The 19,620-nt window shown below is 37.4% G+C and overlaps 1 protein-coding gene across 1 annotated transcript; it reads left to right on the forward strand.

Moving 5' to 3' along the window:
• The first annotated feature begins 17,449 nt into the window (after positions 1 to 17,449).
• On the forward strand, positions 17,450 to 18,281 carry LOC122026789 (transcription factor MYB35-like). Its single transcript, XM_042585505.1, has 2 exons — positions 17,450 to 17,712; positions 17,792 to 18,281. Exons 1-2 carry the CDS (start codon positions 17,450 to 17,452, stop codon positions 18,279 to 18,281), a joined length of 753 nt encoding a protein of 250 aa, XP_042441439.1.
• The last annotated feature ends 1,339 nt before the right edge of the window (positions 18,282 to 19,620 follow it).

Raw genomic sequence — 19,620 nt, forward strand, 5'->3', positions numbered from 1 at the left:
GCTATTAGGGAATTTTATTTAATTCTTCCTAATTAGTTCATGTCAAGGAAAGTTAAGGAAATTTTATTGTAAATAAATTCCCTTATTTGCCAAGGCTAAAGATTATAAAAGAGGGGGTTAGGGTGCCTTCATGAGACACAACCTCTATTATATTTTCTCCCTCTTTTCTTCCTTGGTGTGGCCGGCTCCTTCAATTTCTCTCCTCTCCTTGGTGTGGACGAACCTCTCATCTTTCTTGGAGATCAAGTGGTGGCCGGATCTTAGCTTGGAGAAGAAGGAGAGAAAGCTTGCATCCCTTGGAGCTTGGTTGGTGGAAAAAGTTCTTCATCCTTTGGAAGTTTTGTGCTTGGACGAAACTTGAAGGAAGGAGAAGAAGGTGCTAGGTGGTTCTCGTCTTGGAAGATCGTTGCCCACACAACGTCCGAGATTAGAAGAGGAATACGGTAGAAGATTAAGAGGTCATTATTCACAAAGAAAGGTATAACTAATAATTGTTTTCCGCATCATGTTAGTTTTGTTTCTTTGTAAAATACCAAATACAAGAGGCATGCGATTCTAGTTTTTTGAATTAGTTTTCGAAGTTGTGTTCTTTTGTTTTTTTTTCCTTGTGATTTGATTGTTCGTAGCGGTTAACCTAGGGTTACTATGGGAAGGTTAAATATTTAATTTCCTTAAAAGGCTTTGTCTAGTCGGTGGTGGTTGTTCCCATATCCAAGAAGGTCAAGTGCCTCGCCATGCAGTACTGGAAGCCGATTTTGGAAATAGATATTTAATTGTCTTCGTGACCTAGGTGATTTGGATCGAACGTGTTAAGTTCCGCAGGAGATCTAAGTCTAAACCTAAAAGAACAAATAAATTAAATTTAGGATCAAACGTGTTAAGTTCCGCAGGCGATCCAAGTTTAATTTAAAAGAACACATGGTAGTTAGGAAAAGGTTCAGACCTTTGTACAAAATTTTTGTACAGTGGAACCGATAGGTTTTCCGAGTAGCAACCAACAAAAGGAAGACGAAACGCTGATGAATAGCTGTGGAAGGACTTTAGGGTTTTTAAACCAAAACCCTTAATGAACATGGGGATTTGAGCCAAACAATCAAAATAGTGGGTCACACGATAGCCGTCGAATTAAGGGAAGGAACCGTCATCGGGTCACGTGCAAAAAGCATGCGTCAGACATCATTTCAAGGGAAATTTATGGGGCACGTGTCAGCTTCTTATGAAGTGGCATTTATGATGAAAAGTATAGGGAAATCATGGAGTTGATATGGGAATAGTGGCACCATGCCTCACGAGGACCATGCCTTGAGGACCGAAAATTCCATGCAGCTACCTTAGAAAATGAAGTAGGAGGCGGTGGGAAGCGTTGATCAAAATTTGGCACCTCATCCCAACCTCGGAATTAGAGTAAGATTCAAATTTAACTAATACGCTTCATTATCATAAGTGAATTGGGCTAAGTCCACGGGTGCATTTCCTTCAATCACCAATGGCTTCTCGGTTAGGATTCCAGACTCTCACATCAGCACGAGTTATAAGTGAGCATGCTCTCAAGCCTAATGACCTCTCGGCCGGTGTCCTAGACTCTTACCCCAGCGCGAGTTATAAGTGAGCATACTCTCATGCCCAATGACCTCTCAGTCGGTGTCCCAAACTCTCGCCTCAGCTTGAGTTACAAGTGAGCATGCTCTCACACCTAATGACCTCTCGGTCAGTGTCCCAGACTCTCGCCCTAGCGCGAGTTATAAGTGAGCATACTCTCACGCCTAATGATCTCTCTATCAGTGTCCTAGACTCTTGTCCTAGCACGAGTTATAAGTGAGCATGCTCTCACGCCCAACACCTCTCGGTCGGTGTCCTTGTGTCTCGCCCCAGCGTTAGTTATAAGTGAGCAAACTCTCACACCCAACGACCTCTCGGCCGGGATTCCAGATTTTCACCCGAGCGCTAGTTATAAATGAGCATACTCTCACGTCCAACGACCTCTTAATCGGTGTCCTAGACTCTCACCCCAGTGCGAGTTATAAGTGAGCATGCTCTCACACATAACTACCTCTCAGTCGATGTCCCAGACTCTCACCTTAGTGCGAGTTATAAGTGAGCATGCTCTCATGCCCAACGACCTCTCGGTTGGGATTCCAAACTCTCGCCCCAGCGCGAGTTATAAGTGAGCATGCTCTCACACCCAACGAACTCTCGGTCGTGATTCTAGACTCTCGCCCCAGCGCGAGTTATAAGTGAGCACGCTCTCATGCTCTAGACTCTCGCCCCAGTGCGAGTTATAAGTGAGCATGCTCTCACAACCAATGACATGACATCAGCCGCATAATTTCCAGTCGTGTATAGACAGATCAGGGTCTCATATATGAGATATAAGATGTAGCCTGGAGTGATTCCTGACCTGCCCCGACTAGTCGAGTTTCCTCAGCCTGGTCCTCATAGCCATGCCTAATACTTTTAGTAAGATTACTCCCAGTCAACCCTTCAGTGATCCAAGCGTGAAAGATAGGACCCTCGCCACAACTCATCTCCCTCATCAAGACTTGAGCCAGGCATCACACCTGAATGATCATCCCGAGTTGTCCGTAGCTAAATCTGGGCGGGACAGAAAGCACTAGGCGACAACATTGTCAGGGAATCGTACCCTCCTGTCAGGGAATAACTGCCATACATCAGGGAATATTCTAATGGTCTGCTATCATCTGAGAATGGAACATTCTTTCAACCAATAAGAGGGTGCCACGTGTCCTCCAGCACCCGATAGGCCCTAACACCTGATATTCTCTAACATCGGTTAGGCTCCATAGGTACGTATTGTTATATAAAAGGGAGGTCCTCTCCTTTGAGCAGGTACGCGCACATCCTCACTCGTCTTCTATAGTTCTTTTTTTCTTCGTACACTGTTCTTTTGGGGAAAAGGTACATGACTTGAACGTCGGAGGGCTTGTGCCGGGGAGTTTTTCTTTGGTTTCTAGTCTCTAACGTTCCATGTGCTTGTCTGAGTGTGCACAAAGCCTAAGTACCGCTGATCTCATCACCACCATCCTTGATGTAACGCCCGAAAATTCTCAAAATGATTTTTAGAAATATTTTATGATTTTTCTGGAATTTTAGAATATTTTTAGGGAATATTTAGAGTAGCGGAAGTAGCAAAAATAAATGGAGTCGTAAATAGCCTACGCGGGTTTTGAACCCGAGACCTATTGGGTCCTACGACTTATAGCGGACTCTAGTAACCAAGTGAACCCAGCAGGGCCGTGCTGAAAGGGAAGGGAAACAATTATATTTATATTTGAGTTGGGTGAATTTAACCACTTAATATAAATGGGAAATTAAAAGAGGAGTTATTAGATTTTATTCGTGACTTTCCTCCTCCTCACCCTAACCTCACGCCGCCCCCTCCCTCCTCTTCCTCTCTCGGCGCACCAAGCAAAGGCTAGGGTTCCGCCCCTAGGCTCTAGGAGCACCTTCCGGCGACGACCCCGACACGAGGACGCTTTCCTTCTCGAAAGGAACACGTGGACGCGGGAAAATCGTCGAGAAGATCATCTCCACCGGGAATTTAGCGATTAGAATCGTAAGAAACCTAGCACAGGAGGTAAGAAACACCTCACCTGCAGTATAAGTAGCTTTCGTATGAATTTTAAGTTTCAGTTTAGTAGTATGTAGTCTTTCGGCACAAAGGATGCGAACTAGCGCATACCAAGTGTTCGAATAAATTGTTAGCACTGTTAAAATGCAACTTAGGCATTTTATTAGCTTAGATAAATGCAATAGAAGCATTTTCACAGCTTATTTAGTCTTGCTACCGCTCTTATAGGACTAGATGTCCAATGGGTGGGCTCCCACAGTCGCCTCTAGGTTCAGACAACCTAGCTCTAGGTTCAGAAAACCTAGTTCTGGGTTTAGACAACCTAGTAAGAGCAAGACAAGAATTATTAGCTTATGTTCAGTATTTTACTTTTCAGTGGCACTGTACTGGATTAGATATCCATTGGGTTGGGCTCCCATAGTCGTCCCTAGGTTCAGCTAACCTAGTAAACCCTACTAGATTCAGAATTTGCAACCCCGGGTTTAGTTAGGGATGCGCGCACAGCAAGTACAGTTGTCGGGCCCAAACAGCAGCATGATTATGTATTTTCACTTATTATATATAGTTTCCAAACTCTCACAAGATTGTTATGTGAATGCAGTATAGCCTCAGCATTAGTCTAGCATTAGCTTAGCTCAGCTTTCGGTATCAGATTAGTTTTCCTATTGATACAATGTGATAGTTATGATTAGCTTTATTGCCATGATTAGTTCGATTTCTATGTGTTGTATGTCATGCCATGCTTAGCATATTCAGTATACATATATTTCAAATAGCATGTTTTCAAAGCATAAATCGCATCGTATGCATGTTTTGTGAGGTAGATGGTTTCTTACTAAGCATAAAGCTTACAGATACTCTTTCCTTATACTGCAGATAAAGGTAAAGGAAAGATGGACTAGCGGAGGCTGGAGGGCAATGCGATGAAGATGTGTGTGGATGGAACTTAGAATAAAGACCTTGGAGAAACTAGAAATAAATCTGAAACTTTAGCATTTTATTAAGTTGTTACTTTCCTTATTTCAGTTATTTTAATGCTATGAATCATGGAAGACCTGGTTAGATTGTTAGTGTTCCTGCTCAGAATGTCAGTTAGTGTTATTGGGATGTTTATGGTCATGTTAGAACTTGTGTGTGTGAATTTGGCACGAAACAGTGCTGAAATCAGACTGGTGGTACGAAATCAGAAACCCCAATCGATCGGCCGATCGATTGGAGGCTTCTCAATCGATCAGCCGATCAATTGAGAAGTTCGTACCGCAAACAGTAAGCTCCTGGATCGATCAGCCGATCGATCCGGATGCCTTCGGTAGCGAACAGAAAGCTCCTGGATCGATCAGCCGATCGATCCGGATGCCTTCGGTCGCGAACAGAAAGCCCTAGGATCGATCACTGGATCGATTGGCCAGTCTGGATCGATCAGCCAATCGATCCAGAATATTGCCCGAGCACAGTAGCATGCTGAATCGATCACTGGATCGATCCAACCTAAGTTCCGCATACAGTAGCATGCTGGTCGATCACTGGATCGATTAGGCCATTCCAATCGATCCACCGATCGATTGGGAAGCCTGATAGCAGCGGGAAACCCCTTATTCCAGTTCCTTGACCATGGGGAATGTAATATTTGACATGAATAGTTTGATTACACCCCTTAGCACATATAGAATAAAGAAATGATAACAGTTTAGCCAAGTTTTAATTAGTACAGCTTCCGCACCTAGACTTAGTGATGGTCATGGATATAGCTTAGCACAACATATTGTGACGGTCCGGCCTTACAGCCTAGCCAGTAGAAGGCGGGTCGTTGCACTTGAGCTCCACATGGGGGTCTTTCTTTCTAGTGCACGTACGCTAGGTGTATTCAAGCCGCCTCTCCGTCAACGCCGACACCATCTCAGCCTGCCTTTGTCTAACTCAAATTTCGGACAGGATCAATTATCTTTATCAAAGATTAATCAGAAGTCAAAAAAAAAATATTCGTGATGCCGATTATACAGGCGTGTGAGTTTAGGTTCTTCGTAAAACTGAGCATTACCACCTTGATCAATGAGAAATATGATGACCTAACCGCCGCTAGCTCCGTTCCCTCCCCATCATTGCCCTCCACCTCCCTGGCAGCTGACGGAGAGGCACCAGAGAGCAGGTCGCGCCTGGCCTTCTGGATCTCAAACATAAATTGCAGCATCATGAGCCACACGACGGCCTGTGTTGATAAAATTAGTGTGTTAGTGGGCATATTTTAATTGAGTCAGTGGAGAGAAATAATTGGGTAATGGTTGTAACATGGTGTTAGTGGGTTAATGAGTTGGCAAATTGAGCTAGTAGTGGAGGATAATGGTTATAATGTGGTGTTAGTGGTTAATGTTGTGGTGTTAGTGGATTTTTTAATATGTGTGATGTATTAGACTATAAATAGGATATGTAATGATCAATGAAGGAATATAAAAAACTTATTTTTTTATCCTCGTATCCTCGACTCGTCTATTTTTCTTATCAGTGGTATCAAAGCGAGGTTTCGAAGAGAGTTATGTCTTTTGAAAGTTTTGTACAACCTGCCATTCCTCGATTTTATGTTCACTATGACGATTGGAGCATGCTCATAGAGAATTTTTTAAGATCCAATGAATATTGGATGGTCGTGATTTCTGGAGTAGCAGAACCGATAGAAGGTGTTGCTCTAACAGATGCGTAATTGAAATATCTTAAAACAAAGAATTATCTCTTCCAAGCTATTGATCGTTCAATCTTGGAAATCATTCTCTGCAAGGATACTGCCAAAGATATCTAGAATTCTATGAAAAAGAAGTACCAAGGTATGACAAGAGCTAAGAGGCAGCAACTTCAAGCACTTTGTTCGGAGTTCGAAATGCTCTGAATGAAATCAGGAGAATCAGTTTCAGATTATTTTTCAAGAACGATGGCAATTGTCAACAAAATGCGAATCCTTGGTGACAAGACAGAGGATGTTCTCATCATCGAAAAAAAATTCTTCGATCTATGACACCAAAATTTAATTTTGTTGTCTATGCCATTGAAGAAGCAAATAATGTAAGTCTACTTTCAATTGATGAATTACAAAGTTCATGAGTAGAAAATTAATCAATATGAAAAAGAGGATCAAGCATTAAAGTCTTTATTAGAAAATCACTCTACAAATGGTAGAAGTGATAGAGGACGAGGAAGAGGAAGAGGCAGAGGTCGGGGAAGTGGAAGAGGAGGTAGAAACAACAATGATCATGGGAACTAATAACAAAATCAACACCAGGAAAACTATTTTCAAAGAAGAGATAGAGGACGTGGAGGCCATTGTTCTACAACTAATAGAACAAAATTAGCAGACAAGTCTAATGTTGAATGTTACCGATGTCATAGGGATAACCATTATAGATCAGAATGTTATACTAATTTGAAGAAACAAAATGGAGATCAGACTAACTTTGAAGAAGAAGAAGAAGAAGTGTCCCTTTTAATGGTATGCCATGAGAAAGAGAAAACTCAACAGAATATATGATATTTAGATACAGGTTGCGGCAATCACATGTGTGGAGAAAAGGATACATTTTCATACTTAGATGAATCCTTTCGCAGTCCTATCAAATTTGGTGACAACTCTACAATTTTTGCTATGGGAAAAGGAAAGGTAACCATACAAGCAAAAGGAGATTCTACCCATATTATCTCTAATGTTCTTTTTTTGTGTCAGATTTAAAAACTAATTTGCTTAGTGTGGGTCAATTACAAGAAAAAGGATATGAAATTGCTATTAAAGAAGGAGTTTGTCGGATTCAAGATGCAAAGTCAGGCTTACTTGCACAAGTTAATATGATAGAAAATCGTATGTTTCCACTTTATCTTCATACTATATCACATCCATGTTTTTCAGCAAAATTTGATGATAAGGCATGGTTATGACACTTTTGCTACGGGCATCTAAATTTTGATGGATTGAAAACACTAAAATAGAAGAATATGGTGATCGATCTTCCTTAAACTACAACTCCTTCTCAAGTTTGTGAAGAATGTATTGTTAGCAAACAACACCGTAATCAATTGTGAAAAATCTTGGAGAGTAAAGGCAGCATTGGAGCTTATTCATTCAGATATTTGCGGACCAATAACACCGCATTCTAATGGAGGTAAAAGATACATAATTATCTTTATTGATGACTATAGTCACAAAGTATGGATTTATTTGTTGCAAGAAAAATCCAAAGCCTTTTCACCTTTCAAAACTTATAAAGTACTTATTGAGAAAGAAATTGGCAACTCTATTAAAGTTCTGCGTACAGATCGTAAATTTTTGTGAGAATCATGGAATCAAGAGGCAACTTACAATAGCTTACACACCTCAACAGAATAGTGTATGCGAGAGGAAGAACCACACTATTATGAATATGGTGCGAAGCCTTCTAACGACAAGTGGTATTCCTAAAAGTTTTTGGCCAGAAGTAGTTAATTGGAGCATCCATATATTAAATAGAAGCCCTACATTATCTGTTCAAAACATGACACCGGAGGAAGCCTAGAGTGGAAAAAAACTAACTGTTGATCATTTTTGGATTTTTGGGTGTATCGCTTGTGCCCATATTCCATATGAAAGGAGAAAGAAGCTAGACAACAAAGGTGAAAAATGCATTTTTCTTGGTATGAGTAATACATCAAAAGCTTATAAATTATATAATCCCTGCAATGAGAAAATCATTATAAGTCGTGGTGTTATTTTTGATGAAAAAGACACTTGGCCAAGGAATCAAAATGGCGTTAAAAAAATTATCCTTGTTGATTTTGATGATGATGAGAAAGTACAACAACCTATGGAGGATGAGCAACATGAGGAAGTCTCTCAAAATATTCCTATAGCAGTTCAAATTTCGGTTGAAGCAGAATCACAAAAGTCGCAACGTGTTTGAAGAAGAACAACATGGATGTCTAATTATGAGGTGACTAGAATTGATCAAGGTTATGATCTTCTTACACATTTTGCTTTGTTTTTAGATTGTGACTCCACTATTTTTGAAGTGGCTGTTAAAAAATTAAAATGGAGAAAGGCTATGGATGATGAAATTACAACAATTGAAAAAAATAATACATGAGAGTTATGTGATCTTCCTAAAGGGCAAAAGACAATTGGTGTAAAGTGGGTTTATAAGACAAAGCTAAATGAACATGGTGAGATTGACTAGTACAAAGCACGCTTGGTGGTGAAGGGCTACAAGCAAGAGTTTGGTGTTGATTATAAAGAAGTTTTTGCTCCTGTAGCAAAACATGATACAATCAGAGTGGTGATAGCGATGGCGTCACAAAATTCATGGCCTATCTTTCAATTGGATGTAAAATCAGTATTCCTCCATGGAGATTTGAAAGAAGAGGTATTTATCGATCAACCTCTAGATTATGTGAAATTTGGTAATGAGCATAAAGTTTATAGATTAAGGAAATCTCTATATGGATTAAAATAAGCCCCACAGGCTTGGTATAATCGTATAGAACTTATTTTTTGAAGGAAGGCTTTCAAAAGTGCTCTTATGAACATACTCTTTTTATTAAGATTGATGATGGAGGAAAAATATTGATAGTTTGTTTATATGTAGATGACTTAATCTACACTAGAAATAGTACATCTATATTTGGAAAATTTAATAAATCTATGATGAAAGAATTTGAAATGTCTGATCTTGGTATGATGCATTATTTAATTCCTTGGTATTGAAGTGGTGCAAGCTTATGTTGGAATTTTTATTTCTTAAAGAAGATATGTGTAAGAAATTCTGGATAGGTTTCAAATGAAAGATTGCAATCCTGTAAATACTCCTTCTAAGTTTGGAGTGAAGTTACATAAAGATATTGAAGGAAAGAAGGTTGATGCCACACTTTACAAACAAATAGTGGGAGTTTAATGTATTTGACAGTGACGAGACCTGATATTATGCATGCTGTAAGTATGTTTAGTAGATACATGGATTATGCTATAGAAATGCATCTCTTAGCTGCAAAGAGAATTTTTGATACTTGCAAGGTACTAAAGAGTTTGGGTTATTTTATAAAAAGGGAGAAAAGTCAGATTATTTGGTTTTACCGATAGTGATTATACAGGAGATCTAGATGATCGAAAAAGTACATTTGAGTATATTTTTATGTTGGGTACAGGAGTTATTTCATGGTCTTCGGAAAAAATAATCAATTGTTACATTATCATCCACGAAAACTGAGTTTGTTGTTGCAACATCTTGTGCTTGTGAAACCATTTGGCTAAAGAAGATTCTTACAGAATTATATTAAAAAAGGATGGACCTATTCAGATTTATTGTGACAACAATTCAATAATAAAATTTTCTAAAAATCCAGTGCTACATGGTCGAAGTAAACACATAGATGTGATGTATCATTTCCTGAGAAATCTCACAAATGATGAAGTCATTAATCTTATTTTATGCAGAAGCAAGGATCAAATTGTTGATATAATAACCAAGCCTCTCAAATTTGCTACATTTCAAAAGCTCAGAAAGCTACTTGGTGTTTCTACATGGAGTTTAAAAGTTTGACTCTTTTTAAATTGATTATTACATTTGGAATATCAGCTTAAGGGGGGATTGTTGATAAAATTAGTGTTAGTGGGCATGTTTTAATTGAGTTAGTGGAGAGAAATAATAGGGTAATGGTTGTAATGTGGTGTTAGTGGGTTAATGAGTTGGCAAGTTGAGTTAGTGGTGGAGGATAATGGTTGTAATGTGGTGTTAGTGGTTAATATTGTGGTGTTAGTGGAGTTAGTTGGTTTTTTTAATATGTGTGATGTATTAGCCTATAAATAGGATATGTAATGATCAATGAAGGTGTGTGAAAAACTTATTTTTTTATCCTCCTTGTGTCCTCGACTCGTCTATTTTTCTTATCAGCCTGCACCACCGACAGCTGCACCACCACCTCCTTCGGCCACTGCCCGTACATCCAGGCCCAGCCTTGGAGGAGGGCAATCCTGGGCGATGGCTCGGGGCCTAGATTGGGGGGGGGGGGCAAATTTTTTTAAAAAGTATTATGTTTAATAGTGAAAAACAAATTTAGGGCAAAAGTTTCTGCTTATGCTGCCTGCACCTGCGGATGAACACTCGTTGCGGCGCCCGCCGCGGCACTGCTTGCACGGCTGCACCTGTGCCTACAAGAAAGAGGACTCAAGATATGTCTTCTCCTCCTTTTCTATTTGAAATTCTTTGTCCCCGTCGCATCTCTTCTTCTTCTTTCACTCATAACTCATCTAAGTCTTCAATGGCTATTTTTGTCGCATCTCTTCTTCTTCTTTACCATCTGTCCCTTCTCAAGATTTTTTACCGTTATTTATGTTTTGTGAAATTTCCAAGAACAGAGATGATATATACAGCCTATTTAATTAAAATTTTCATTGTGAATTGTGAGCTTTGGTTGTCTATTGTCGTGAAAAATTGCTCTCAATTTTTTGTTAGATTTGATTTTTTGGAGGAGAATTTTATTCGTTCAGTGGTGTCTGGTCTCTGGTGACTGGTGTGTGACAGTGTGAGCCTTGGTGGTTTCTTGCTAGCTAAGCTAAGGTGTTGTTTTTCTTTACTCACTTGAAGAATTGCTTTTTGTTAATAAATTGGTACTTGCTAATCAAATTAAAAATTTCTATAGGGTGTGTGCAATATTTCTCCTTAGCCTATGATCAATTATTAATCTCTTGTTGATGTCTCTGATTTAAAACTGAGTGAGTACCTCAAATTCATCTTCTGCTCACTTCCTTCTGTGATAGCTACTATTGTAGACTTGTAGTTTCTATGTAGATTCAATGATAATAAGTTTAGGTTTACAAGATAATTTTTTAGTCACACAAATTGTTCAATTCATCATGGATGAAAATTTAGGAAGTATCCATTGTGCTTCAACCAATTGCACTTGTTTGGATATAGCTTGTTATATTAGCCATGATTTTGTTGTATATAAATATAATATAAGCATGAGTTAGACTTTACAAGGATCAGACAATCTAATAATCTTGTTTCGATGAGTCACTAGTCACTACTTCTGCTTGAACTTATGCGCTTGAACTTGTGTTGTTATAATTAGTATTGTTGTTTCTTTAAGTGCCATAATTTTACTAATTAGTTTTAATTTGATAATGATTTTCTTTAACATGTGTTGTCTGATGAGATGCTTAACTTAACAACCTAGGACATTTCCATTAATATTGAAAACTATCATATTCCAAGTGCTATTATTCCTTTACTAGTAAAATAATTTTAATTGTCTATTTTTTTTGTAATTATTGTGCTTTTGTACATTATAATATGTTGCCTAAAAAACATCTTTCTGAATGTAAAAAAAAGGAAAAAAAAAACTAGAACAATTGATAGAATCACAAAAAGGTACTATTAATAAATTCTTTATTAAAAGTTATCGTGAAAATGCATAAAATTCAACTATGATTGTGGATAATGTAGATGAGTGTAATGTGATTCACGATGTTAACGAAGAAAGGGAAAATTTGAGTGAGCATGAAAATATTTTAAATAGGGTAGATAATGAGAATATTGACATTGATAAACAATTTATTTATTCACTTGATATATATGATCCAAGAAATTAGGATAATCATGATGACAATGCACGTGATATTTTAATTGAAAAAAGGCCTATAAGAGAAATGAATATTGTATATCCTTTGGACGACACTTCTAGGCATTTTTCTTGTGCTCATTATTCTAGACATTTAAGTAATGGAGAAATAAGAGACCGAAAGTGGTTGGTTTATAGTAAATATGTGGATAAAGTTTATTGCTTTTGTTGCAAGTTGTTTAAATATGAAAACAATAGAAGTTCATTAGCAAAGGATGGATTTAGAGATTGGAAACATTTTAGTGAAGGACTTAAAGAACATGAAAATACTATTGAACATATAACTAACATGAACATTTGGAATGAATTAAAATTGTGATTAGATAAAAATCTAACAATTGATAAAGACATACAACAAGAAATTTCCAAAGAAAAAGAGAGTTGGAGACAAGTTATAGCAAGAATATTAGCAACTGTAAAATGTCTTTCTAAACATTATTTGACTTTTCAAGGATCTAATGAAAAACTTTATCAAGACAATAATGGAAATTTTTTAGGGTTGATTGAAATGATTGCTGAATTGATTATGTGATGCAAGATCATATTAGACGTATTCAAAGTAATGAAATTCATTATCAGTACTTGGGTCATAAAATTCAGAATGAGTTGATTTATATTTTAGCTAATCGTATTAAAAGTGTTATCATTAATAAAATTAAAAAAGCAAAATATTTTCAATAATTCTTGATTGTACACCAGATATAAGTCATCAAGAACAAATGACTTTTATAGAACGATGTGTTAATATGTCAGGTAATAAAGTGAAAATAGAGGAAAACTTTTTAGAGTTTCTAAAAGTAGATGATACATCTGATTTAGGACTTTTTAACGAATTACAATATGTGTTAAAATCACTTGATCTTAGTATTGAAAATATTAGAGGTCAAGGTTATGATAATGATTCCAATATGAAAGGAAAACACCAAGGAGTTCAAAAGAGGTTACTTGAAATAAATCCAAGGGCGTTGTATATGTCATGTGCTTGTCATAGTCTTAATCTAACTCTTAGTGATATGACACATTCTTGTATTAAAGCTGTTTCTTTTTTTAGAGTAGTGCGACACATATATATATATTATTTTCAAGTTCTCCTAAGAGAGGAAAATTTTACTTAATAATGTTAAGGGATTAACTGTCAAATCTTTGTCGAATACGGGTTGGGAAAGTATTAAAAGTATTCAAGCTATTAAATTACAAATTGTGGAAGTCAGAGTAGCTTTACTTGAATTAAATAATATTTGTGATGATGCAAAGTCAATAAGTGAAATTGAAAGTTTAGCTAATTTAATCAAAAAATTTGAATTTTTACTTGGTATGGTCATTTGGTATGATATCTTATTTGCTATAAACATGATGAGTAAGAAATTACAATCAAAATCTATGTGTATTGACTCTGCCATGAAATAATTAGAAGGTGTAATATCATTTTTCGAAAAGTATAGAATGATGATTTTACTGCAAGTTTGACTATTGCTAAAAGTCTTGCATTAGATATGAATATAGAGCCAATATTTATAACAAAGCACCGTATTTTTAGGAAAAGATAATTTAATGAAAGAGAAGATAATGAAGTTTCACTATCACTAGAAGAGTCCTTTAGAATTGATTATTTTATTATTCTTGTGAACATGACAATTGCTTCTTTAAAATATAGATTCGAGTAAATAAAAACCTTTGAAAATATATTTGGTTTTTTATTTGATTCAAAAACATTAAGAACTTTGGATGATAATGAATTGAGAAAATATTGTGTCAATTTAAAATCTACTCTAACTCATGACAACTCATCCGATGTTGAGTTAGATAATTTCTTTACTGAATTAAAAATATTACAAATGACTTAACTAAATATGATAATATTTGCAATTGATATTCTTGAATTTGTTTAAAGTGTAAATTGTTATCCAAATGTTGTAATTACTTATAGAATTTTATTGACTATGTCTGCTACGGTATCATCGCCTGAAAGGAGTTTTTCAAGATTAAAATTATTAAAACATATATGAGATCGTCAATGTTTCAAGAAAGATTAAATGAATTGACAATTTTATGTATTGAGAAAGACATCTTGGAAAATCTTTAAACTGATAATATTATAGAAGATTTTGCAAATAAAAATGCTATAAGAAGTCATTGTAGATAAATTATATATTATTAAAAATTTATTTAGGATCTCATTTTATGATTTCGTCTAGAACCTCCTGAGTCGAAGGACCGGGGCTGCGTACATTGCCATCGCCAGAGGAACGTAAACTGAAATGTGAATAGCGGCATCGCTATGTAGAAGATAAGGCGGTTGACCGCCTTGCACTGCTCCACGCTGAGTGGAATGGTCGCTCGGCTGGAATTCTGCTATCCTCGCGCTGTCTGCTATCACGCCGAGTGGGATAGTCACTCGGCTGAAAGTCCCCTGTCCAAGTGTCGTTAGTTGTTGGGCCAAGCGGGATGACTACTTGGTTGAAAGCCCACTGTCGACATGCTCTATTGCTTGGCCGAGCAGGATAGCCGCTTGACGGGAAGTTCACTGTCCGCGTGCTCGGCTGATGTCGAGTCTGCTGTTAGGCCGATCGGAGGAGCCGCTCGGCTTCTGCGTGATCCTTGAGCGTCGGTTTGATTATTCCTTGTGTCGGTGGGTTGGTGCCTAATCCCTGGTCGGAGTATAATTCGCCTGATCTGCCAACACCATCAACACCATCAACCCGTTGACCGTCTCGACTTTGACCTCTTATGACCTCCACCATGGCAGCGGGGGCAAGAGCCCTTCATCGTCACCGCATCAACAAAGTACTATACATCAAATCTCGTGTTCAGAAACACCTGAACAGAATGGAGTTGTGAAGAGAAAACATAGATATCTTATTGAGACAGCACGCTCGTTCTTATTATCTGTGGATGTTCCTAGTGTTTTTTTGAGGAGAAATAATTCTTAATGATACTCATATAATTAATAGGATTTCAACTTTCACAATTCAGGTTTGTCTCATTTTCGAAAATTGTATGGTCGTGTTCTTGATTATTCCTCTTTACATATTTTTAGTTGTACCTGTTTTGTTCTCCGACCACACATCGAGCATGATAAATTGTTCTCTAGGTCTGCTTTGTGTGTTTTTCTTGGTTATGATGTTGGTCAAAAGGGATATCATTGTTTTGATCCAGTCGGTCAAAAATTGTATATCTCTTGTCATGTTGTATTTCTTGAGCATATTCCTTTCTTTTCTATACCTCTTCTACCACATAACATGACTCGTGTAGATATTATTCGCATTGATTCCTTCAGTACCGACATCGAGGAAGCCTCTCCCAGAGCTACTCTTCCACATGATGACTTCACTGAATCTCTGTACCTCTTCTACCACATAACATGGCTCATGTAGATCTTATCCACTTGACATATTGATTCCTTCAGTACCGTCACATGCTTGGTTTGTAAAGTTCTCCATGGTGATTACCTCGCTTGGCTTTCATCCCAGTAATCATGATTCGTCTTTATTTGTCAAGTGTACGCATGCATGTCGTATACTTTTATCTTTATATGTGGATGACATGATAATTACTGATGATTATTTTGATAGAATTGAGTCTTTGAAGTTTGAATTAGCTTGTTGTTTCTTTATGAAAAATTGGGGTTACTAAGTTTTTTCTAGGGATTGAGATCGCCTCTTTGAGCGTGCACATTTCACTAACAACAAGGTAGTTGATACTCCCCTTGAGACTAATTCTCGGTACTCTCTATCAGATGGTTCTCCTTTGCCAGATCCTAACCTCTATCGTATAGTTGTGGGAAGCTTAATTTATCTCACTATGACTCGTCCTGATATTGCTCATGTTATACATGTGGTTAGTGAGTTTGTTACTGCACCGACCATAGTTCATTGGGCTGCTATTTTTTGTACTCTCGGGTATCTTCAAGGAACTCAGTTTAAGAGTCTATTCTACCCTTCTATTTCCTTGTTAGAGCTGTGTACATACTCTGATGCTGATTGGGTGGGTCATCCTATGAATTGTAAGTCGACCACAGACTTCTGTATTTTCTTGGAGATTCTCTTATCTCTTAGAAGAATAAGAAGCAAGATGTTATTTCCAAATCTTTCACAGGAGTTGAGTATCGTGTCATGACTACCACTACTTGTCAGATTGTTTGGCTACGTTGGTTGCTTGCAGGTATGAATATTTTTCTTTAACAACGTACTACTCTTCATTGTGATAATCAGAATCTTATTCAGATTGTGCACAATACAATTTTTCATAAGAGAACGAGGCATATTGAGATTGATTGATATTTTACTCGTCATCATCTATAGTTTGATATTATCATGCTGCCTTTTGTTCCACCTTGCTGTAGATAGTTCATATTTTCATTTTTTTGTCTGACAAACTCTTAATACTTTTAGTTGTAGCATCGTAAATTTCAAGGCATGTTAGATTATATATAATTATTAGAATTGTTTATTTATAATATTTAGGACAATTTAGTCCTTTATTTTTTTAGTTTAGAATTTCTTAATCTAGCTATATAAGATTTGTATTCTTTATTTCTAAAACTTTTTTTTGGATTTATAAAGATGTCTATTTTTTTTCTCATTGTCAATCTCTACCAAGGGGACATCATTTTATAGAATGTTTATTCTCGATGATCAAAACTTTAATTTCACTATAAGTATAATATTTGAACATTTATATATACCGTTAAAAGACTCTGTAATATTATAATATTGAGCGTTGGTTAGTTTTTTGAGTGTGCATAAATAATATTGAGCGTTGGTTAGTTCGCGACAGATCTGCCTAGCACGTTCAATCTACTTAAACTTTCTTACTTGGCTCCGCAATTGACTCACGCGATAGACTTGTCTTATCGAGGACCAGTTTTAATCCTTCATTCTAATACTAGACTAGGATTGAGTTCGTGCCCAAAATGCTAACAAATTAGAATCGATCTGAGTTACAATTCCAGTGCACTATCCCGATCGAAGGCATTTTAGTTGTGAAAGTCTCACGAGAAGCTCGTGGAAAAGAAACCCATGCAAAGATATAATTAATCAATATAAACTCCATGATAATTCATCATCATTAATTACATTTCTTCTCAATCATATAGATTTAATCAAACATGTCACCAAATCTGTTAAGCCAGAGGAGAGGAGAGGAGAGAACACTCCCACACACTTTCCTCGCCTTCCTCTGATCTTATAAAACTGCGACATTACATCACAGTTAACAGTTATCAAGAGAGTATCGATGGGCAGGCCTCCTTGCTGCGATAAGTCTACAGTGAAGAGAGGCCTTTGGACGCCGGAGGAAGACGCAAAGCTGCTGGCGTACACCGCCACCCACGGAAGTGGCAATTGGACCTCTGTTCCTAAGAAAGCAGGATTGAAGAGATGCGGGAAGAGTTGTAGATTGAGATGGACTAATTATCTGAGGCCTAATCTGAAGCACGACGGCTTCACTCCTGAAGAAGACGAGAAGATCATAGCACTCCATGCTACGATAGGCAGCAGGTCTCTGTCTCGCTTCCCAATTTGCGAATTTCATTCTCAGGTTTCTCTTATAATATTTCTTAATGCTCTGCCTCTGCAGATGGTCGGTGATAGCGAAGAAGCTCCCCGGCCGGACGGACAACGACGTCAAGAATTACTGGAACACGAAGCTGAGCAAGAAGCTTTACCAGAGCGGCATCGACCCCATCACCCACCGCCCGATCTCCCACGTCATGGAGACCATCCGCGGCCTCCAGAACGCCGACGTCGCGATCGGCACCTCGATCTCGCCGATCTTCCCACAGCCGCAGCTCGCCCACGGCGAAGCCTCTTGCTCCTCGACGGAGTTTAAATGGACCGACTTCCTCATGGAGAGCCTGCTCTCTTCCGACGGCGATGCGCTCGCTTCTGGAAGCGACAGCAATGTCGCAGTAGACTTGCAGCACCGTGGATTGGATGCGGCCGCCGTGGGAGTGCCTTGCGGTAGCTCATCTGCCAGTCCATTCGTCGACGCCATTTTGGAGCAGGAGAGGGAGTTGGTGTCCAAGTTCTACCAGTTCCTCGGCGATCACAGCGACCTTCTTCCCTAAATCAATGTTACTTGAAGTTAAACAATAATCTTAGCTTAAGCACTCTGTTCCGAGTTTAATTATCGCCTTCTTCGCAGTCATGATCTTCTTGTTATAGCACACATGCAATTGTTGTTTAGCCATGGCGAGGTGCATCGAGCTGATGGCCTCGAGTGGCGTGACTGCTTGCTGCCTCATGCATGATCAAGTGAGGAGGAAGCATGCCGCCAGCCGCATTTTGCTTGATTTTGGCTGCTCGTTTTGCAAGGAAGGAGATGTAAATTAAAAGCAGGCGACTTGGGATATAATGTTTTTTTTGGGGGGGGTCATACACATAAATCTAAAATTATAATATAAAAGTCTTATTTAAATTAATTTTATTTTTGATTATAATGATTTATTAAAATTTGAATATTATTTGTATATTCAAGAACAATCAAGATTGATTGACTATTTGATGCCGAACTACGCCATAAATTCTTATTTATTCAAAACTAGAAACTTAAAACCAACTAAATAAATAATGATTTAAAGAGGCTCAAGACCGAATATTGGAAAGATGAAAATACGCTTAAAATTCTAACTCGATAAAATAATAAAAAGGTTAAAATTATTTTCTGTTTTCATATCAGTTTTATTAATTCGAGCACTAATATCAGAAGCATTTTAAATCTGTTGATTCGATAAGATAATATGAGATAGACAATCAGACTCGACGTTTGAGAAAAAACAACATGATTATAAATTTTTATTGATTCAAAACTAAAAACTTAAAATCAACTAAAATTTAAAAAGACTCGAGACCTAACATTGCAAAGATAAAAATACCCTCAAAATTTCAACTCTCATAAAATAATAAAAAGATTGAAATTGCTATGTATTCCCATATCATTATTGATCACAATTAATCAGTGTTAACCAGTGTTGAGCAATATTGACAAACTTTTGACAATGATCATCAATCAATATTGACTAATGATTATTGATGGATACCGAGGACATTGACTACTGATAGTTAGTCAATACACTAATTTGTGCTTCTTGATGGAAGTTACTAGAGTTGTCCGACTGATCGACCTATGACCAAGCAGGTCGATCCTTCAAAAATCCATCATTTAGCTGATGGATTAGAAAATTCTTAACCCAGTTCAACCCAAGATGGATTGTAGGTTAGGCGGATTTGTCAAAAAAAAAAAAAAAAAAAAAAAAAAATCTTTGAATTTGATAATTTCATATATAAATAAATATTTCTAGAAAAATCCCTAATAAAATTTAAATTCTTGATTTTACACTTATACATCCATATTAGCCAAAGTATAGTAATTGGTAAAAAAATTCATAACTTTCACTAAAAAAAAAA

This window comes from Zingiber officinale, chromosome 10A (assembly GCF_018446385.1).
Source record: "Zingiber officinale cultivar Zhangliang chromosome 10A, Zo_v1.1, whole genome shotgun sequence".
Classification (NCBI taxonomy): domain Eukaryota; kingdom Viridiplantae; phylum Streptophyta; class Magnoliopsida; order Zingiberales; family Zingiberaceae; genus Zingiber; species Zingiber officinale.